Source organism: Miniopterus schreibersii (genome assembly GCF_964146895.1).
Source record: "Miniopterus schreibersii genome assembly, chromosome: 15".
Classification (NCBI taxonomy): domain Eukaryota; kingdom Metazoa; phylum Chordata; class Mammalia; order Chiroptera; family Miniopteridae; genus Miniopterus; species Miniopterus schreibersii.
The window spans coordinates 49,877,569-49,896,398 of record NC_138115.1 but is presented as its reverse complement, the minus strand read 5'-3'; the positions used below and the strand labels follow the sequence as shown (position 1 = coordinate 49,896,398).

Here is an 18,830-nt window from a genome sequence, read left to right as displayed (position 1 = left end):
TCATGAGGATTGTGGCATGAGTGCTGCATGGTGGGGGTCACGGAGCCTGGGGCTGGTGCTGATGGTCTTTGTCACCTCCAGGGAGATGTGGGGCCCGCTGGGCCCAGAGGAGCAGCTGGAGTCAAAGGGGAGCCGGTGAGTGAAGGGAAAGCGTTTGGGAGGAGAGTAGGTGAAAGTGAAGGCTCCCCCCCACCCCACCCCCAACCTCTGACCTCTGATTCTTCCACCTACAGGGCCCACGTGGCTTGGCTCTTCCTGGAGACCCCGGCCCCAAGGGAGACCCTGGAAACCGGGTGAATAAATGTGGGGATGGGGAGTGTGTCAGAAGGAGATGAGGTGGTGCCTGAGAGACCCAACTAAGTGCTGTCACCCCTCCCCATGCCCTGCAGGGTCCCATTGGTCTCACTGGGAGAGCCGGACCCCCGGTGAGTACCTGTGACCCTGGGTAATGTCAAGGTTTCTGGGGTCACCTTTCCTCAGGGCTGACTGCTCTATGCAGCCCTGTTCTTGCCTCCTCCACAGGGTGACTCAGGGCCTCCTGGAGAGAAGGGAGACCCTGGGCGGCCTGGCCCCCCAGGACCTGTCGGCCCCCGAGGACGAGATGTAAGAGGGTTGCGTTGGGGGGGTGTCCTCAGGGATGGGAGTAGCATGTTACTGGCATCACCAGGGGTCTTGGAACCTGGGCTCACTCTCATGTCTCACAGGGTGAAGTTGGAGAGAAAGGTGACGATGGCCCCCCGGTGAGACTCCCTCCCACTGTGCTTTCTTACCCTTCGCCTTTGGACTGTGATCCCTGGGCTGGGAGCTCCACTGGGGCACCCAGTCCATCCCCCCACATCCTGGTCAGCCAGGGCCCAGGCCCTTCTCTGTTCCCACTCCCTGGGTGAGTCTGAGCCCAGCTCACCTGCATCATGTGGCTTTCTCTCCATCACCAGGGTGACCCAGGTTTGCCCGGAAAAGCTGGCGAGCGTGGCCTTCGGGTGAGGCTTGGCAGGGAGAAGTGATGGGAGGGAGCCTGGAGTGGGGTGACGGGGACCCTGCAGGAAGGCATGCGGTGATGGGAAACGCATTGTTTTGGGAGTAATGGGAAACCTGGGACAGGACGGGGGTCATGGGGGAACCTGCAACATTCTGGGACAGTTTGGCTCAGACCAGCTGCTCTCCCCAGGGGCCACCTGGAGCCCGGGGCTCTGTGGGTGAGAAGGGAGACCAAGGAGACCCTGGAGAGGATGGGCGAAATGTGAGTCCTAACCTTTGACCCCTTACCTCAACTTCAGCCCCCAATCATCCAGTTCCCAACCCATGATCCTGCCACCCCAACCCTGAAATGCAACACCCTCACAATCCTCATTTCCTGTGACCCCCTTCATCACAATCCTCAAAGGCACCAGGATTTGCATGAATCCTTAGGGTGCTTCCAAAGCTCCCTGAAACTGCTGGGTGAACTCAGTGTCCCTGACTTTCTGACTCTCTGCAGGGCAGCCCTGGACCATCTGGGCCCAAGGGTGACCGTGGGGAGCCGGTGAGTGGTGTCACTGTGCTGGGCTGGGGAGGGATGGAGATTTCTAGTGCTCGATCTGGTCAGCACCCACATAAGGGCTTGGAGATCAAGGTGGGGAGCACTGATGGCCACCTCCAGGCCTGACCTGCTTCTGGGGGTTGGCATTGGGGTGCTGCATGGTATCTAGGAGGGCAAACCTGAGGCATGCCCTGAGACCTTAGGGCTCCTGTTGATGGCAATTATTCCCTTTCTCAGGGTCCCCCAGGACCCCCTGGACGGCTGGTAAGGCTTGAGCTAGGTCCGGTCCTTTGTTGTTTCCCTCTCCTACCCCCTTCTGGCTCCACACTGTGTCCCCTCATCCCTTCCACTGGCCCCACTTCCCCTGTCATTGCTCCCTGATATCTTCATTGATCTCACAGCCCTTCATGCCCCATCTGCCCTCACAACCCACTTCCCCTTGTTGAGCCACCCTTGTCACTGTCATTCCCCCTGCAGGTGGACACGGGACTTGGAGCCAGAGAGAAGGTACCAGAGTCTGTGGGTGGATGAAGCTCTGAGCACAGGGAGGCATCCCAGGGACCCAGTGACAGACTCTGCCTCGGGCTGCCTGTGGCGTGAGCGCTGTCTCTCAACAAGCTTGTCTCTGCCACAGGGAGAGCCTGGGGACCCTGGACAGGAGGGTCCTCAGGGACCCAAGGGTGACCCTGGTCCCCCTGGAGCCTCTGGAGAGAGGGTGAGTGTGGCCAATACGTGGGAGGTGCGGGCCTGGGGAAGCTGGCTCTCATTTCTTCCTCCTTCGTCCGTAGGGCATCGCTGGACTTCGGGGGGTCCCAGGCCCACAGGTGAGTGGCACACTTACCCCATCAACCTGCACCCCCATCTCGCCCTCACCTCTCACTGACCCTCCACTGCTCCCTCCAGGGGGACCCAGGTGTTCGAGGCCCCGCGGGAGAAAAGGTGAGAGGAGGTGGAGGCTGCTGACGGTGGGTGAGCTCACCCTTCGAGGCCTCTTACCACTCGGCTTCCCTCAGGGTGACCGGGGCCCCCCCGGCCTGGACGGCCGCAACGGGCTGGATGGGAAACCAGGAGCCCCCGGCCCCCCTGGGCTGCACGTGAGTCGTGGTGGTCACTGCCTGGTCATGCCCCTTTTCTGCCTGTCAGTGACCCTAGGCTCACCTGGGTCTCCTTGGTCTGGGTGAGCTCTGGGGCCAGATGGGTCATCCGTGTCTTCTCCTAGAAGCCTGCCTGGGTGGGGTCGTTGCCACCTGCAGACCTTGGGTTCATAGGAACTAGTGGCTGTGCCAGCAGGCAGTGTCCCTGACCCCATGGCCACTATGGACTTCCTGACTTTGGGTCTCTCCTTAGGGTGCTCCAGGCAAAGCTGGGGACCCAGGGAGAGATGTAAGTAAGGGGAAATGTTAAGGGGAGGGTGGCTCCGGGTTCAGCAGCATCAGTGGGGGAGGGGAGCTGGTCAGGCCTTGTCCTCGAGAGGGGTCTCAGTTCCTGGCAGGTGGGTTTGAGCAGAGTCCCACTTTCTACCCTTCTCTGCCCTGGGGTCCCTTCCCTTGGGAGTTTCAGCAGTGGGCCCCCCTAACCCTTGGGGTCTCTGTCTCAAGCATTCTCAGTGGCATCTCCCAGTTCTGAGGGTCTCTATACTGGAAAAGTATCTCAATGAGGTCCTCCTGGTCCATGGGTGGGCCCAGAGATGATCTCAGTGGTCCCCTCAATCCTAGCAAATACTTTTTTCAGGGGCTTCCGGGCCTCCGAGGAGAACAGGGACCTTCTGGCCCCCCTGGTCCTCCTGGAGCACTGGTGAGTCTTGGTTTTCATGGTTCCCTTTTGTCCCCTTACTGCCCTCACCCCAGTTCTGACTTCTGACCAATGATCTGTTCCCACAGGGAAAGCCCGGCGATGATGGCAAGCCAGGCCTGAATGGGAAAAACGTGAGTATACAGGGCAGACATGGCGAAACCGCCGAGGGACACCAGCACGTGGACACAGCCCAGATGTGCAGACACAGATGGGCACACACGCGGGCACATGCTGAGCTGTGCCAACACCTGCTGCCTAGTGCAGACTTGCAGATACATCCCGAAACACTGTCCACATGCACACCAGGCAGCCTCAAGGCAGTGAGTTCAGTGACATGCTGACTTGTGCACAGATGGGCCGACACCTCCTAGAAGAACCCTGCACAGATGAAGAGCCACAGACACACTGAGAGGCGCAGGCACGGACAAGGCCACATGCAGGGACACTTGGAGACATGTTGACATGCAAACACCTCTATGCATACTCAGATATCTGCTAAGACTGGGACCCGGGGTTGCATGTGGACCTGTGTTGAGACTTGGTGAGACACACATCCAAGGTTCTGACATGTGACACTTTCTGGGACATACTGACACATGCATTTGTATGCATAGTCACTCACATACATATGCCCACACATACTGAGATACACATAAGATTTTCAGAGAAGTCACACAGACAATACTCAAGGCCCCAGGGGCATGCAGACATATGTTCATCCTGTACATACCTGCGTAAGTCCCTGCCCGTGTCCACCTACCCAGTGTCACCCACCAGGACCCACAGACCCACACACAGGTGCACATGCTGATACACAGACCCAGGACAGATGGACACTCACCATCCCAGCGAGGCACACATGTGGAGTTACATGTAGGAAGCCAGGGACAGGAGGACACGTGTAGTTAAGTGTGGAGGCAAGCAGGCCCACGCAGGCATACCCTCGGGTGTGCAGCAGCTCACTCAGACGGTCACAGGCTATGCTCTGAGACACACGGAGGCTTGGAGCTACGGGCACAGACAGTCACCTGAGAGCTGCCAAGGTGGGGCCTTGCAGCTAGACGCTGGTGAATGTTTGGGCTGACATGCGTCCTCTGCCCACAGGGAGAGCCTGGGGACCCCGGAGAGGACGGGAGAAAGGTAAAGTCCCTCACTTGGAGTTTGTTCTGTCCCCAGATTGGTACCATGTCTGAAGCACCCTTGTCTTCCACAGGGAGAAAAGGGAGATTCAGGCGCCCCTGGGAGAGAAGTGAGTGCTAGAGTCTTCTGCAGCTTTCAACCCATGACCCTGACCCTGACCCTGACCCTGTGATATATGGCTCCAGTCTTTCTGGGGTCTCAGGGTCCTGATGCTGGCTGCATCCTCCACAGGGTCACAATGGCCCCAAGGGTGACCGTGGAGCCCCTGGTAGCCCTGGACTCCCGGGCCCCCCGGGCCACCCAGGACAGGTCGGCCCTCCTGGCCAGGTGAGTGTTCAGGGTCAATCTAGTGCTTGGGAGCAACAGGGGCCATTGCATTCCCGTCAGACACCCTCCCAGGACACCATGGTCCTGTGTGACCCCTTTGTGTTCTGTCATCTCTTAGGGTTTTCCTGGTTTTCCAGGAAGTCCAGGCCCCAAGGTGAGCATGCATATATGCTGGGTAGGAGGTGTGGCGAGGGGCTGACCAGGTTGGGGCATTCCCCCAGCTGATCATTCTTTGTTCTCAGGGTGACCGCGGGGACACCGGATCCAGAGGCGAACAGGTGAGGCCCCCACCTTTTCCCACACCCAGGTAGCCGCAGCACCCACACATCCACACACACACCCCACAAGCTGGGCCCAGAGCTTGTCTCTTGCTGTGTCCAGGGGCTCCCTGGAGAGCGCGGCCTGAGAGGAGAACCTGGGAGCGTTCCGGTGAGTAAAGCTGGGCACCTGGGCACCTGGTCCTTGATTCTTACTTGCCTGCCTCCAGGGGCCACCTCCCTATCCCCTCCCCTTGGCTGTGAGGTCCCACATATTCTGTCCTGTATACTTGGCCACCTGCCCTATTGGGATTCCTGTAGCCTACACTCAGGGAAACCTGGGCAATGGGGACATGCCAGGGAAGGGCTTCCAGTGGCCTTGAGCCGCCTCAACCAAGGGCAGAAGGTCCTCTAGTAAAAGCCCCAGGGAAGAGGGCCTGGAGGCTATTTCTGGGGCAGTGTGGGGCAGAGGCAGGGCTTGTCCTCTGCGTGCAGCCCCTCACCCAGCCTGTGTTTCCAGAATGTGGAGCGGTTGCTGGAAAATATTGGGATCAAGGTAGGTTGCTTGGGGGTTGGCTGTGGACACTGGGAGAGGGGGCGGCCCGTGGGCCATGTATCCCCACAGGGCCGGGCCAGGGCATGGGGGCTGCAGTAATGGGCCCTGCTCCCCTGACCCCTCGCTGTCACTCAGACGTCTGCCCTGCGGGAGATCGTGGAGACCTGGGATGAGAGCTCTGGCAGCTTCCTGCCTGTGCCTGAACGGCTGCGTGGCCCCAAGGGGGACCCAGGCGAGCGCGGTCCCCCAGGCAAGGAGGTGTGTGCTGGCTGCGTAGTGTGGGCGCCCTGTGGAGGGTGTGGTTGTACAGCCACCAGGATCCACTCTTCTGCTCCTCCAGGGACCCGTGGGCTTTTCCGGAGACCGAGGGCCAAAGGGAGATCGTGGAGACCCTGGGCCTCAGGGGCCACCTGGCCTGGCCCTTGGGGAGAAGGGCCCCCCTGGATCTCCCGGCCTGGCTGGGGAACCTGGAAAGCCTGGTATTCCTGGGCTCCCAGGCACAGCTGGGAGTTCGGGGGAGGCAGGAAGGCCAGGAGAAAGGGTGAGCCTGGGGGATGGCTGGGAGGCCCGGGAAGTGGGGTCAGGAGGAGCTGGGCTCCCCACCAGCATACTCCGCACCCCACTCTGCCTGTTAGGGAGAACCAGGACAGAAAGGAGAGCGCGGCGAGCAGGTGAGCTGGCGGGGCCCAGTGGGTGGGGAGGCCTAGGGGCCAGCCGGGCAGCCACCCATTTCTCTCTTCTGCAGGGCAGAGATGGCCTTCCTGGCCTCCCCGGACCCCCCGGACCCCCTGGCCCCAAGGTGATCACCCCAGCCCTGCCCTAAGCCTGCTACTGCTGTCACTAGGAAGCCACCTAGCATGGGTCCCAGAAACTCTATGTGGTGTCTCTGACCCCAAATCCTCTGGGCCCCTGTGATCTGAGATGACCCCTCCATGCCTCTGTGACAGACACTTCTCTCCCCTGTGACCTTGTGCTTGTAGGTGGCCGAGGACAAGCCAGGTCCTGGACCGCATGGGGAACAAGGACTCCCTGGACTCAAGGGTGCTAAGGTTAGTGTGTAGGATCGAGCTGGGGCCCCCTCCTGCCACGGCACCAGGGCCTGGCTTGACGTGTCATCTCCACAGGGGGAGCCAGGCAGTGATGGTGACCGAGGCCCCAAAGGAGACAGGGTGAGACCCCACACCCCTCATTTCCCCTCCTCTGCGGGGGCATACTGGGCTGGGGTGTATGTGGGCATGTGGCAGTGACTGGGGCTCAGCGTGGTGCTCCATTTGCAGGGTGTGCCAGGCGTCAAGGGAGAGCAGGGAGAGCCTGGCCAGAGGGGCCATGGTGGCATCCCGGTGAGTCCTTTCCGGCAGGCACATGTGCCAGCACATGGCTCTTACTTGCTTTGTCTGGCCTGGAACCTGCAGTGCCTGGGACTGTCTGGGAGGGGGAGACAGGGACAGTGTGGCCTGAAACGTTTTCCCTCCAGGGTCTACCGGGAGAGCGCGGTGTGGCTGGGCCTGAAGGGAAGCCGGTGAGTGGTGGCAGGAACGGCTTGACCCAGGTTCTGGGGAATGGTCTCTCTCCTCTGTGTGCTGGCTGCTGTAGGCATGTGTCACCAGTGCTCGGTGATAAGGATGTGTCCAGGTGTGAGTGCAGATGCATGATGTCAGTGTGTGTGTGTGTGTGTGTGTGTGTGCGTGCCCGCGCGTGCTGGAGCACACGCCCGCATGTGTTCCCATGAGGAGCAGTCCATGGGGATGGGGTGACCTGTGCCTAGGGTTGGGAGCATGGAGGTGGGCCTCCAATAAAGGCCTCCAGAGGGCGGGAACAGACCCAAGTGAGGCCCAGGTTGAGGCTCAGCAGCCCCCTTCTCTATCCAGGGTCCACAAGGTCTGAGGGGGCCCCCTGGCCCAGCGGTGAGTACTCCATATCCTCACCCCTCCTGCCCCCACAATGGGCAGCACTGCTTCAGTTTCCCTGTTGGGGTAATACTGGCTGCCCCTCCCCAGACTCTTTGTCTCTCCAACAGGGTGGCCATGGAGACCCTGGACCCCCTGGTGCCCCGGTGAGTGAGAGAGGGAGCCCTGCCCGGTGGGGGTGGGACAGGCATCAGTCCCCACTGCAGAGCCAGACCTTGTTCGTGTTCATCCTTTCGCTCAGGTGGATAACTGACCCCTGTCCCCTGCCCTTGACACTTTTCTCTAGGGTCTCGCTGGCCCTGCAGGTCCTCAGGGACCTTCTGGCATGAAGGTGAGTAGAGGTGTGTGCGGGTGTGTGGCTGGAGGAGGCTCCTTCAAGCCATGTCAATGCCAGGGCAGCATCTGCCAACCTCCTGGGATGTCGCTGCCCTGCAGTGAGGCTGAGCACCAAGGTGCCCCATCCCCGGGGCTCTGTTCGTGGACTGGGGCTGAGGAGCCTTCTGTCCTGTGGGCTCACTCAGTCTCTGGGTTTCTGGCAGGGGGAGCCTGGAGAGACAGGACCACCAGGACGGGTGAGTGGCCCAGGTGACGGGGCAGAACCATAGGGAGGGGGTGGAGCTGGCACTGCGCTGACCATTTTCTCCCCCAGGGCCTGCCTGGACCTACTGGACCTGTGGGACTTCCCGGGCCCCCAGGTTCTTCCGGCCTGGTGGTGAGTGAGTCCCCTCTGGCCCTAGCAGAGACGCCATGTCCTTGCCCGGTGTTCTCCTATGTCCCCCTAACATTTGACCTCTCTCCCTCAGGGTCCTCAGGGGTCGCCAGGTTTGCCTGGACAAGTGGTGAGTCCTGAGGGTCAGGGCTGGGCTCCAGGGGTCAGGAGGCAGCGGGCAGACCCCTTACAGAGCTCTTCCCTCTCAGGGGGAGACAGGGAAGCCGGGAGCCCCAGGTCGTGATGGTGCCAATGGCAAAGACGGAGACCGAGGAGCCCCTGGCATACCGGTGTGTGTTCTGAGGGCAGCTTGCTGCCCCCTCTGATGGGTCTCTTGGAGGAGGGAGGAGGGGGGAGGAAGAGGGGGAGGGGGAAGGGAGGGGACTGGGGAGCAGAGGAGGGTGGTGGAGACACTGACTTCCTCACCCTGCTCTGCCACAGGGGTCACCAGGTATTCCCGGCCCTGTCGGACCTAAAGGAGAGCCTGGACCCATGGGGGCCCCTGGACAGGTGATTTTTTACCCCACCCAGCCTGGTTTGCACCACCATTCTTGGTGGCAGCGTGGGGGGAGCGGGCAAGAGGCATGGTAACTCACTAGGCATTCCCCACAGGCTGTGGTCGGGCCCCCTGGAGCAAAGGGAGAGAAGGTGAGTGTGGGGGCTCCTGGGAAGTGGAGCCAAGTGGTGGGGCCCAGGATCCTCACTGAGCCCTGCCCCTTGCAGGGAGCCCCTGGAGACCTTGCTGGAGAACTGGTGGGAGAGCCGGTGAGTGTGGAGCCTCCACCGGCTTGGTTCACCCATCCTTAGGACATTCACCTTCTATAATATGTCCCACATTGGACCCTGTTGCTCCCTGACCCATCTCTGTAGGGAGCCAAAGGTGACCGAGGACTGCCAGGGCCGAGGGGTGAGAAGGTGAGATGGGCCTGGTCCCAGGGCTGAGCACTGGGCAGGGAGGGGTAAGATTGGGTGGCCAGGCCCCCTCACCACCCTTTCTGTGCAGGGCGAAGCTGGCCGTGCAGGGGAGCCTGGAGATCCTGGGGAAGATGTGAGTCTGGGGTGTGGGCAAGTCAGGGCCTGGGTTGAGGGGTGCAACTGGAGACATAATGGAGCTTTCCTGGGCCTGGGCCCCTGTCTGAACACAAGCCTGGCCGCACGGCCCAGCATTCGGAATCCTGCTCTGGGAGCACAGACTCCCAGGGCTCAGGGCCCGTCTCTGCTTCTGTGTGTCCATCCTCAATTCTGGTCCTGACCCATGTCCCAGGTCTCAGGCACAGCACAGTGCTAGGGGCCTCTCTTTAGTCGTGTTTACGCTGCCCCTTCCCCGACCCGTCTGCGCTCCACGTATCAGAGTTCAGGGCTGTGGGTGGGATGAGTCTGAGTTCCCACGCCCGTCCGGGCTCCCGTGTATCTACCCTCATACCCACGGTCCCGCATGGCCGTGCTCACGGTTGAGCACGATGTGCCTGTGGTCACGCCTGAGTGTCCCTCTGTCTGTGCCCTCTGATCATCTCTGAGATCCCTTGAGTCGATCCTTGGTCACATGTCTGAGTTCCCATGTGTCTGTGGTCACATCTGCACTCAGCGGGGACTCCTTTCATCCGTGCCTGAGCTCTGGGTGCATGTTCCTACCCTCTCAAGTGCTGTTTACTTTGCCTTTTGTAGGGTCATAAAGGGGCTCCGGGACTCAAGGGTCATAAGGTATGTGTGCCCCAAAGTGTCCGTGCTGGGGGTCATGGTCCTGAGACTCCCTACGCCTAATTTGACCCTTTTTACCTTGAAGGGTGACCCAGGAGTTGGGGTCCAGGGCCCCCCTGGGCCAACTGGTCCTCCAGGTCCAAAGGTATGTTGCATGTCATCCCCAGCTGTGGGGACAGTGGGCAGAAAGGCGTCTGGAGGAGAGGGGAAGAGGGCATTCTGGGGCCAGTCCCCCCTTTGCTCTCTGTGTTCCAGGGAGACGTGGGCCTCTCTGGTCCCCCCGGCGCCCCTGGTGTTGTTGGCTTCCCTGGTCAGCCAGGCCCTCGAGGAGAGATGGGTCAGCCAGGCCCCAGTGGAGAGCGGGTAAGGGTGCTGGGTGACTTCAGGCCTCTGAACCCGGGCCTGGTGAGGAGAGGGCGGCCCAGGCCCTGCCTCAGGGCTCTGAGCCTTGGGAGGCAGAGGAGGAGGAAGGTTCCCAAGTCACCTCTGCCTCTCTTGCCTCACCTTTCTGGTAGGGTCTGGCAGGCCCCCCAGGGAGAGAGGGCGCCCCAGGTCCCTTGGGGCCACCTGGACCACCAGGGTTAGCGGTGAGTAGAAGTGCCCCAACCCCCCATGTGTCTGATTCCCATGTCGAAGTCTGTCCGCTTGAGAACCTAGGCTGGGGGCTACGCCACACTGTGTGGCTGGGTGTGTGTGTGCCTTTGAGGGGCACGAGAGCCTCACCTCACTCTGCCCACAGGGAGCGCCTGGCGCCTCTGGACTCAAAGGAGACAAGGTAAGTGGGACAATGCTGCTGGCTCTCTCCTGTGCCCTGTCACCCCTCCAACCTCCACTGACCTACTATGACCCCCACTGATTCCCCTCGCTTATCCATGGTGTCCTGTCGATCTCCAGGGAGACCCTGGCGTGGGGCTGCCCGGGGCCCGCGGAGAGCGTGGGGAGCCAGGCGTCCGGGTATGTACGCCCTGCTCTGCGGCCACGGCCCACTGCACGGAACCACACTGGACTCCCTTTGTTACTCATCTCGCCTTTAAATCCAACTTCTGATTCAGTGACTTTCATGTCATCACCCAGGGTGAAGATGGCCACCCTGGCCAGGAGGGCCCCCGAGGACTTATGGTGGGTCCCCTTGCGGAAAGAGCCAGTGGTGTGACTTTATCACCTGCTTTTGTCCCCTGTGCCCTTGGGACTCTGCAGCCCTCCACAGCCCCCTGGTCCTCCCTGGCAATTCCAGTCCTTTTTCTCCACTGTTCCCCTGGGCCCCAGTCCTCCCCACCTCCCTAACCTGTCTCCCCACTAGTCCTCTCTTAGCTCACAGTCTTCTCTCACGCAGGGCCCCCCGGGCAGCCGCGGGGAGCGCGGGGAGAAGGTAAGGACATGGGGAAAAGGCCCTCGAGGTGAGGAACGGCCTTGTCATTCAGGACCTGGGGGCTCCTCCATTTGGGGGAGACTCATACTCTTCCACCCAATAGGGCGACCCTGGAGCCGCAGGGCTGAAGGGTGACAGGGTAAGTGTGGGCACGGGTAGGGCAGGGCCAAGGGACTAAGGGTGCTGTAGACTCCCCTGACTGTCCCCCATCCACTCAGGGTGACTCAGCCGTAACTGTGGGGCCTCCGGGGCCACGGGGTGCCAAGGGGGACATGGTGAGTGGATCTGCTCCATGTGCAAACTGGGTGTCCCTTGGGTGTGGGTGGGACTCCTATGGGGCAGGGCCAGGAGATCTGAGACTGAAAGCCTCAGAGGGTGAGGGACCTCCAGCTCCTGATCCTGACTTACGACCCCTGATCCAGGGTGAACGAGGGCTGCGTGGTGCAGATGGTGAGAAAGGACCTCGGGGAGACAGTGGGAGCCCTGGAGAGAAGGTGCGGGAAAGAGCGGGGCACTCTTTGCTGGGTCAGGAGGCTTCCTGTGGGCTGTGAGGATGGGAGGGAGGCTGGGAGGGGAGGTGGGAGGCGGCTTTCTGGGAGTCAGAGAAGAGGGGTTCTGTAGGCCATAGCGACCTGTGGGGCAGCTGGACTCCCCGGTGCCTCTATAGAGGGCTCAAGGGCCTCAGCTGAGGCTGAGGTTCATGACGGGAGCTCTGGGAACAGGAAGGGGCTTCTTGGGAATTAGGGGCACTCCAGGTAGATTTAGGGGCCCAGTGGTAAGAGGGAGGGGCAGGAATCTGGGGGATCTGGGATGAGAAATGGGTCACTCCATGAGCCACCATCCCCCCAGGGCTGGAAGGAGTGGAGCGCAGGGCTGTGGGTGGGAGCGGAGCTGGAGAGCTCTGCCCCAGCTGGCAGGTTCCAGCCGGGCTCCAAGCCTCCAGCCTGGCCCTGGCACTGATGGTGTTATTCCCACAGGGCACCAAGGGAGAGCATGGTGACAAGGGCTCAGCTGGGATGCCGGGAGCACGTGGACTCACAGGACCTCAGGCAAGCCCTGCCCCAGGCACAGACCCAGAGCCCCATGTGACACACATGTCCCAGGGGTGTCCTCTGAGTGTTGGAGGGTTTCCAGTCTTCTTTACTGTTGGCCACGTGTGTTCACACAGAATCTGCATGCAGCCTGGGCCCTGACCTAGTCACCCAGTGGCTGCATATGCTGCAGACAGGCTGGCATGAGGGATAGTCATGCTGAGACAGTCACACTCAAGGGCCACTTCTTTTGCCCCTCTGTGTTTCTCATAGGGGGAGCCTGGTGCTGCAGGGATTCCTGGTGACCCGGTAAGATGGCCCTGGTCCCACAGGGCCCCCATCCTCATGTGGTGACCCAGTACTCTCATGGTGTCACCATGTTGCCCTGCGGCCCCCACCTTCACAGTAACCCCTATAATGGTTCCACCCATGTGGTGACCCCCTTCCCGTGCTGGCCTTTGTCTCCATGGAAAATCTTGCCCTTCCAGTGACTCTGGTCCAAGGGTGGTTCTCACCCCCACGGTGTTCCCCGTCCACAGTATCCAGACTGACTCCCTTTGACCCCTCCCTGACTCCCTGACTTCATGCTGAACTCTCTCCCTCAGGGATCCCCAGGAAAGGATGGAGTCCCTGGCATCCGAGGAGAAAAAGGAGATATGGGTTTCATGGGTCCCCGGGGCCTCAAGGTGGGAAGGGGACTGGGTTTTTTCCTGGTCAGGTGGCCTGATGTTGGAGGGCAAGTTATCTGGGGTCAGAGGTCAGGTATCCAGGGTCAGATGTTGTGGTATCCAGAGTTTACTGTGAGGATGCTAGGTCAGGGGTTAGAAGGCGAGAGGTTGGAGTGCCTGAGACCAGTGTGGAGACTGGGGTTATAGGATTAAGGGGTTACAGGGTGAGGTATCTAAAAGTCGCTTCCCACCTGCTCTTTTTCCTCAGGGTGAACGTGGGGTTAAGGGAGCCTGTGGCCTCGATGGAGAGAAGGGAGATAAGGTACAGAGGTGAGGGGAGGGTGTGGGTGGCTGCAGGGCCTGAGGCCTCAGACTGACCCTTCCACCCGTCACCTGTAGGGAGAAGCTGGTTCTCCGGGTCGCCCTGGGCTGGCAGGACACAAGGGAGACGTGGTGAGTGCGGGCACACCCAGAATGGGGAGAGGGTGGGCGGGCCAGGGCCTAGCTCACGCCTTTTTTCCTCCAGGGGGAGCCGGGTGTGCCAGGCCAGTCGGGGGCCCCTGGCAAGGAGGGCCTGATCGGTCCCAAGGTACGGGTCTCTCAACGGTGGACACCAGGGGAGCCTGGATGGGCAAGGAAGGTCACGATAGGGCCGCGAGGGTTTCAGATGAAGGAAGCTGTGGAAGGCTGGGACACTGTGGGTGGAGTAGAGCTGGTCTTGAGGTTTCGGGGTGGGTCAAGGTTACAGTGGGATTTAGGATGGAGGGATGGGAGGTGGGCAGCGTGACATGTGGATTAGGGCTAAGGGTTTACAGCAGGTGGGGGAGGAGGTTAGAGGTTCAGTGTAAGAAAATAGGTAGAGTCAGGGTGGAGATGTCATAGTGGGGTTGGGGTCCTGGGGATCACAGTGGATGGAGGGTCCTGGGCTGGTAGGGTCATGGGTGTTTGGGTTACAGAAGGTGTGGCCATTGGGCCAGGGTGCTCATGGCAGTTGAGCTGAGGGAGGCCAGGGCAGAGGGTCTCTCATTTTTTCTGTTCCCAGGGTGACCGAGGCTTTGATGGGCAGTCAGGACCCAAGGGTGACCAGGGCGAGAAAGGGGAGCGGGTAAGTTGAGGTCATGGTGAGCTGAGGGGATTGTGCTCTCTGGAAGTGAGACTCTTCGGGGCCTTTGATCACTGACCCTGGCCTCTTTCTCTCCAGGGACCCCCAGGAATTGGGGGCCCCCCAGGTCCCAGGGGCAATGATGGTGCTAGTGGTCCCCCTGGGCCACCTGGCAGTGTTGGTCCCAAAGGATCTGAAGGACTTCAGGGCCAGAAGGTGAGGGGCCCTGACTCTGACTCTTCACTCCTGAACCTGCCTGACTCTTCCAGCCTCACTGACCTCTGACCCTGTAACACATGTCCCAACATTCTTGCCCCAGCCTCTGAACCTCTAATCCCCAACTTTCCCTACTCTGACCCCTACCACCTCTGACCCTGCTCACTCGGTCCTTGTGTCTGACAGGGTGAGCGAGGTCCCCGTGGAGAGAGTGTGGTGGGTGCCCCCGGTGCCCCTGGGGCCCCCGGAGAGAGAGGGGAACAGGTGAGTGAGGATTCCTGGGCTTGGCGTCAGAGATGGGGTGATCTCTGGTGTCCCTGAGATCCGAGGTCACAGCCTGGTCCCACCATTGCACATAGGGGCGGCCAGGACCTGCTGGCCCCCGTGGTGAGAAGGGAGAAGCTGCACTGACGGTGAGTGTGGGCCGGGTGGACTGGGGCCCTGCCTCCTGCACCTGACCCCCTGACCCCCTGGCCCCAGGCCCCTGACTTGGTGCTGTCCCTCCATGATTCCTGCATCACATACCCTTTGTCCTCCCTGGGACTCATGGGTTCTTTGTGATCCTTGTGGTCTGGTGCTCCCAGGAAGATGACATTCGGGGCTTTGTGCGTCAGGAGATGAGTCAGCACTGCGGTGAGTGGGGCCCCACCCAGCACCCCTGGACAGGGTCAGGCAGGGTCCCTAGAACGTGCGGAGGGCAAGGAGTCGAGATGGGTGGGTAAGGATGGATACACGGAAGGACGGACGCACATGCTTCAGGGCAGACTTCCCCAGTGGAGACACACAGGCAGAGGTGGATGGATGTGCGGCCTTGGACACCCAGTATGGCCTTGTGTGGAGGGGTGGAGGTGGGAGCAGAGCTGGCCCCTCTGGGCCTGACATGGGGCAGGCCAGGGGGCCTCAGATGGCCCCGAGGGGCATCAGACAGTGAAACTCTGCCCCCTCCCGTCTCTCTGCCTGCGACTGCTTCCATCTGTCCCATGTCTGCCTGTTACTGACCGGCACTGTCCCTCCTCTCGCTTGCCCTTGGCCCTCCTGTTCCCAACTTCTCTGTCCTTTCTGTTTCTCCTCTGCCTTTCTTCCTCTCTCCCTCTATTTCTCTCTTCCTCTCTGTCCCTCCCTGTGTATCTCGCCTCCTGTGTGTCACTCTCCCTGCCTCTTTCCGTGTTGTCTTTTGCTTTCTCTTTCATGTTCTCTCCTGTTGCCCCCTCTGCCCGCTGCAGCCTGCCAGGGCCAGTTCATCGCATCTGGATCATGTGAGTAGTTTTCTGGTATTTTCTGCTCTGGAATTCCCCTCACCCCAGGCCCCACTGTGCCCATCACTTGGTCCTGTCAGCAGGGGCTGGGCTGGGGTGGCCGCCATGAGGGCCCCAGGACCCTTTCCTCCTGCCTCTTGCTCCAGACCCCCTCCCTAGCTACGCTGCAGACACCAGCCACCAGCGCCACCCGGTGCCCGTGCTCCGGGTCTCTCACGCAGAGGAGGAAGGTGAGGACAGCTGCACCCATGCACGGGGGCACATGCATGGGAGACCGTGGGCTGGGGTTGGGCAGCAGCAGCCCCCTCACAGCACACCCCACCCTGTGGCAGACCGAGTGCCCCCCGAGGACGACGAGTTTGAATACGAGTACTCTGTGGAGGACTACCAGGACCCCGATGCTCCCTGGGATGGCCACGGCGGTGAGAATGGTGGCTGGGCTCAGAGGGTTCAGGGAGGGCAGGCAAAGCTGGTGCCTGCTGACCTCTCCTTGACCCCCGTCCCTCTCTGACTGCCACCATCCCTGGTGACCTCCTGACCCCCCCATTGTCCCCAGACCCCTGCTCGCTTCCGCTGGACGAGGGCTCCTGTACTGCCTACACCCTGCGCTGGTACCATCGGGCTGTGGCAGGCGGTACAGACGCCTGTCACCCCTTTGTCTATGGTGGCTGCGGAGGGAATGCCAACCGTTTTGGGACCCGTGAGGCCTGTGAGCACCGCTGCCTGCCCCGAGTGGTCCAGAGCCAGGGAACAGGTATGAACCTACCCCCCGCCCCAGTAGGGGCCTGGGCACTGAGCCCATCCAGATAGGTCCTGGGCCAAGGTCCCGAGTCAGAAGGTCCCTCGGACTGGGGGACTTGGGACAGACCCCAGACCAAATCACTAAGTAGAGCACCGAGCTCTGGAGTCCCCAGTATAGTCCCCTCGGTGCTCTTTCCTTGAAAGAGCTGATAAGGACAGAGGTCAGAGCCCCCACCCCTGCTGCCCCCGGCTCCCTCCCGCACCGGACCCTTTGCCCAATGCTGCTCTGTGGCCCATGTGTTGGGTAAGGTCAGGTGGCTGAAGATGGCTTCCAACTTGCCCCCCAGGTGCGCTCAGAGCTGAGGCCAAGACCATGAGCTGAAGTTCAATGACCCTGGAGAAGTCGGTGTCTCAGCAGGACCCTGCTGTCACTTTCTTTGGTGCTAGAGGCTCGTGCGCACATGAGTATGCATGAGTCTGTCCGTTATTTCAGTGACTTGGTCCCATGGGTCTAGCCTTCCCCCCTGTGGACAAACCCCCATTGTGACACTGCCTCCCTGGAAGATGACTCAGTGTGGGGGTGGCTGTGGGCAGTGAGCGGATGTGACTACATCTGACCCGCCCCTTACCCCAAGCCTGTGATGACATGGTGCTGATTCTGGGGGGCATTAAAGCTGCTGTTTTGAAAGGCCCCTGTTGTGACTGCTTGGGAGATGGGGGTGTTAGGAGGCAGGTTTTCCCTGGGGGGTCAGTACTATGATGCATGGATGCAGAGTTTCTCTGTCCAGCCCTGGTCACTGTCCTGTGACCCTCAGTCCCCAACTTGTCCCCAGAAAGGAGTAGACAGGGTAGGGGCTGAGGATATGTCCTCAGGGCCCCCAAGGAGGGGATGAGTCATAGGTGGGGGGCTGCCTCATGCCAGGAGACATACCCAGCTCCCACCCCAGGGGGCTGAGAGAGATAAATGGGCCCTGAAGGGGGCAGAGGGTGAGGTCACAGCACAGCACAGCACGCCTGGCCCCAGCCCTGGGCAGCTTCAGTGGCCCTGACTTGCCCCAGAGGAGGCTGCTGCTTCTGGTAGGACTGGGGTTGGGGTGGGATGAGCAGGGCCTTGGGGGTTGAGTGGATCTGGGGTTTGGGTGAGTGGAGGTCTCTGGACCTGAGGGGACCTGGGGTGCCTGGCTGCTCTCCTCCTTAAGGACTCCCATTCCTGCCCCTCTGTCCTGGACCTGGTGCGAGAGCTGTCCCTTCGACCTCAGGCTCCTCTTTGTCCCTGTGCTTCTCTGTCTCTGAAGCCTTACTTCCATCAGTGTCTGTCCCCGGCCTGGGTTCTCTCTCTCTCTTCCAGGCTCCCTCCGTGCTGCTCTGCCTCCGCTCCCCCACCCCTGTCTTTCTTCTTACCCCTCTCATCTCCGCTTCCCTGTCCCTCTATATAAGTATATAGCCTTGGACACTCCTTGTCTCTGGATCTCTGTCTCTTTATCAGTCTCTGTCTTGCTAGTGCTCTTGCTCAAACTTCTGTCCCTCTGGCCCCTTCTCTGTCTTGCTCTGGCTCTCTCCTGTCCCTTCATCTGCGTCTCTGTCTCTCTCTGTCCCTGGCCTGGCCTCTCTAACCTTTACGTCTCAGTCTCTTTCTCTCAGTCCCTTGGTCCCCCCCCTCTCTCTTTCCCCCTCTGTCTCTGTCCCTGAACCCCAGCTGACCTCAGCTTCTGTGCTGAGCCGGTTTTCTCCTCGCAGCCTGACTACGTGATGACCAAGTGGGCTCTTCTGGTGCTGATGGTCCTGACTTTGGGCAGGGTCCCGCTTGTCTCAGCGACCCCTGTGCCAGCCTTCCGGCTCCTCCCTCAGAACCTTCCCCAGGCCCCGCCCCGCCCTGTGGCCTCAAAGAGCCCCTCAGCCGGCACCACAGTCCCCTCCGCTGCTTGGAGCCGGCCCAGCCCTGGCCTCCGCCGTGGCCCACGCATTACCCTCTCGCTGGACGTCCCCCTTGGCCTCCAGCAGATCCTACTGGAGCAGGCCCGGGCCAGAGCTGTGAGGGAGCAGGCTGCCGCCAACGCTCGCATCCTGGCCCATGTTGGCCGCCGCTGAGCCTGAGGGGGGGCGCCACTTGGATGGGGAGACCTGGAGGGCAGCGGCAGAGCTGGACCGGACTACTGCTGGGCATGGGACATCTGGACACCACCATATGGGGTCACTACCATGTAGTGTCATATCACATCTGAGCACCTCACAGAGTCACAATGCCACATCCGGTAGCTGCCAAGTGGAGTCTTGCCACACCTGGGAGCCCCACAGACTAATGATATGTCTGGACAGCTTGGGCACTATGGTGGAAGGTCACTGCCACATGGAGGCTTGCTATGTGTGGGTACCCCATGGTCACAGAGCATCTGGACATCACCCCACGTGGTCACTCTCACACCACTTTCAGGAAGCTCAACACAGGAGCCCACCACTGCATCTGAGACCAGTCTCCCTAAGACCAGACCCACAGGCCAGCCCTGCCCCTGTCACCACTGATGTCTGACAGCTGCGAGTGC

The 18,830-nt window shown here is 61.0% G+C and overlaps 2 protein-coding genes across 2 annotated transcripts in view; both read left to right on the top strand.

The window, feature by feature from the left end:
• The window catches only part of COL7A1 (collagen type VII alpha 1 chain), a 30,234-nt gene extending 13,252 nt beyond the window's left edge, over nucleotides 1–16,982 (top strand). Inside the window, exons 48-118 of the mRNA XM_081159198.1 lie at nucleotides 82–135; nucleotides 234–293; nucleotides 390–425; nucleotides 523–603; nucleotides 705–740; nucleotides 936–980; nucleotides 1,169–1,240; nucleotides 1,478–1,522; nucleotides 1,757–1,783; nucleotides 1,997–2,026; nucleotides 2,154–2,234; nucleotides 2,308–2,343; nucleotides 2,423–2,458; nucleotides 2,533–2,613; nucleotides 2,867–2,902; nucleotides 3,251–3,313; nucleotides 3,400–3,444; nucleotides 4,418–4,453; nucleotides 4,527–4,562; nucleotides 4,685–4,780; nucleotides 4,899–4,934; nucleotides 5,023–5,058; nucleotides 5,162–5,209; nucleotides 5,558–5,593; nucleotides 5,729–5,851; nucleotides 5,934–6,134; nucleotides 6,229–6,264; nucleotides 6,339–6,392; nucleotides 6,574–6,642; nucleotides 6,718–6,762; nucleotides 6,871–6,933; nucleotides 7,068–7,112; nucleotides 7,462–7,497; nucleotides 7,611–7,646; nucleotides 7,787–7,831; nucleotides 8,040–8,072; nucleotides 8,150–8,212; nucleotides 8,304–8,339; nucleotides 8,419–8,499; nucleotides 8,651–8,719; nucleotides 8,822–8,857; nucleotides 8,933–8,974; nucleotides 9,080–9,124; nucleotides 9,213–9,257; nucleotides 9,875–9,910; nucleotides 9,993–10,052; nucleotides 10,163–10,270; nucleotides 10,423–10,494; nucleotides 10,647–10,682; nucleotides 10,802–10,861; nucleotides 10,982–11,026; nucleotides 11,241–11,276; nucleotides 11,380–11,415; nucleotides 11,495–11,551; nucleotides 11,699–11,770; nucleotides 12,254–12,325; nucleotides 12,581–12,616; nucleotides 12,913–12,993; nucleotides 13,244–13,297; nucleotides 13,375–13,428; nucleotides 13,502–13,564; nucleotides 14,018–14,080; nucleotides 14,177–14,293; nucleotides 14,480–14,557; nucleotides 14,653–14,706; nucleotides 14,878–14,926; nucleotides 15,517–15,549; nucleotides 15,696–15,779; nucleotides 15,882–15,971; nucleotides 16,106–16,303; nucleotides 16,638–16,982. Of these exons, the coding sequence (XP_081015324.1) occupies nucleotides 82–135; nucleotides 234–293; nucleotides 390–425; nucleotides 523–603; nucleotides 705–740; nucleotides 936–980; nucleotides 1,169–1,240; nucleotides 1,478–1,522; nucleotides 1,757–1,783; nucleotides 1,997–2,026; nucleotides 2,154–2,234; nucleotides 2,308–2,343; nucleotides 2,423–2,458; nucleotides 2,533–2,613; nucleotides 2,867–2,902; nucleotides 3,251–3,313; nucleotides 3,400–3,444; nucleotides 4,418–4,453; nucleotides 4,527–4,562; nucleotides 4,685–4,780; nucleotides 4,899–4,934; nucleotides 5,023–5,058; nucleotides 5,162–5,209; nucleotides 5,558–5,593; nucleotides 5,729–5,851; nucleotides 5,934–6,134; nucleotides 6,229–6,264; nucleotides 6,339–6,392; nucleotides 6,574–6,642; nucleotides 6,718–6,762; nucleotides 6,871–6,933; nucleotides 7,068–7,112; nucleotides 7,462–7,497; nucleotides 7,611–7,646; nucleotides 7,787–7,831; nucleotides 8,040–8,072; nucleotides 8,150–8,212; nucleotides 8,304–8,339; nucleotides 8,419–8,499; nucleotides 8,651–8,719; nucleotides 8,822–8,857; nucleotides 8,933–8,974; nucleotides 9,080–9,124; nucleotides 9,213–9,257; nucleotides 9,875–9,910; nucleotides 9,993–10,052; nucleotides 10,163–10,270; nucleotides 10,423–10,494; nucleotides 10,647–10,682; nucleotides 10,802–10,861; nucleotides 10,982–11,026; nucleotides 11,241–11,276; nucleotides 11,380–11,415; nucleotides 11,495–11,551; nucleotides 11,699–11,770; nucleotides 12,254–12,325; nucleotides 12,581–12,616; nucleotides 12,913–12,993; nucleotides 13,244–13,297; nucleotides 13,375–13,428; nucleotides 13,502–13,564; nucleotides 14,018–14,080; nucleotides 14,177–14,293; nucleotides 14,480–14,557; nucleotides 14,653–14,706; nucleotides 14,878–14,926; nucleotides 15,517–15,549; nucleotides 15,696–15,779; nucleotides 15,882–15,971; nucleotides 16,106–16,303; nucleotides 16,638–16,672 (4,170 nt within the window). The 3' untranslated portion in view covers nucleotides 16,673–16,982. The remainder of the gene's footprint in view (nucleotides 1–81; nucleotides 136–233; nucleotides 294–389; nucleotides 426–522; nucleotides 604–704; nucleotides 741–935; nucleotides 981–1,168; nucleotides 1,241–1,477; nucleotides 1,523–1,756; nucleotides 1,784–1,996; nucleotides 2,027–2,153; nucleotides 2,235–2,307; nucleotides 2,344–2,422; nucleotides 2,459–2,532; nucleotides 2,614–2,866; nucleotides 2,903–3,250; nucleotides 3,314–3,399; nucleotides 3,445–4,417; nucleotides 4,454–4,526; nucleotides 4,563–4,684; nucleotides 4,781–4,898; nucleotides 4,935–5,022; nucleotides 5,059–5,161; nucleotides 5,210–5,557; nucleotides 5,594–5,728; nucleotides 5,852–5,933; nucleotides 6,135–6,228; nucleotides 6,265–6,338; nucleotides 6,393–6,573; nucleotides 6,643–6,717; nucleotides 6,763–6,870; nucleotides 6,934–7,067; nucleotides 7,113–7,461; nucleotides 7,498–7,610; nucleotides 7,647–7,786; nucleotides 7,832–8,039; nucleotides 8,073–8,149; nucleotides 8,213–8,303; nucleotides 8,340–8,418; nucleotides 8,500–8,650; nucleotides 8,720–8,821; nucleotides 8,858–8,932; nucleotides 8,975–9,079; nucleotides 9,125–9,212; nucleotides 9,258–9,874; nucleotides 9,911–9,992; nucleotides 10,053–10,162; nucleotides 10,271–10,422; nucleotides 10,495–10,646; nucleotides 10,683–10,801; nucleotides 10,862–10,981; nucleotides 11,027–11,240; nucleotides 11,277–11,379; nucleotides 11,416–11,494; nucleotides 11,552–11,698; nucleotides 11,771–12,253; nucleotides 12,326–12,580; nucleotides 12,617–12,912; nucleotides 12,994–13,243; nucleotides 13,298–13,374; nucleotides 13,429–13,501; nucleotides 13,565–14,017; nucleotides 14,081–14,176; nucleotides 14,294–14,479; nucleotides 14,558–14,652; nucleotides 14,707–14,877; nucleotides 14,927–15,516; nucleotides 15,550–15,695; nucleotides 15,780–15,881; nucleotides 15,972–16,105; nucleotides 16,304–16,637) is intronic.
• A 1,057-nt stretch (nucleotides 16,983–18,039) lies between these two features.
• UCN2 (urocortin 2) lies at nucleotides 18,040–18,378 on the top strand (the record flags this gene model as incomplete). Its single annotated transcript, XM_081159393.1, has 1 exon — nucleotides 18,040–18,378. One exon carries the CDS (start codon nucleotides 18,040–18,042, stop codon nucleotides 18,376–18,378), a length of 339 nt encoding a protein of 112 aa, XP_081015519.1.
• Nucleotides 18,379–18,830: the final 452 nt, after the last annotated feature.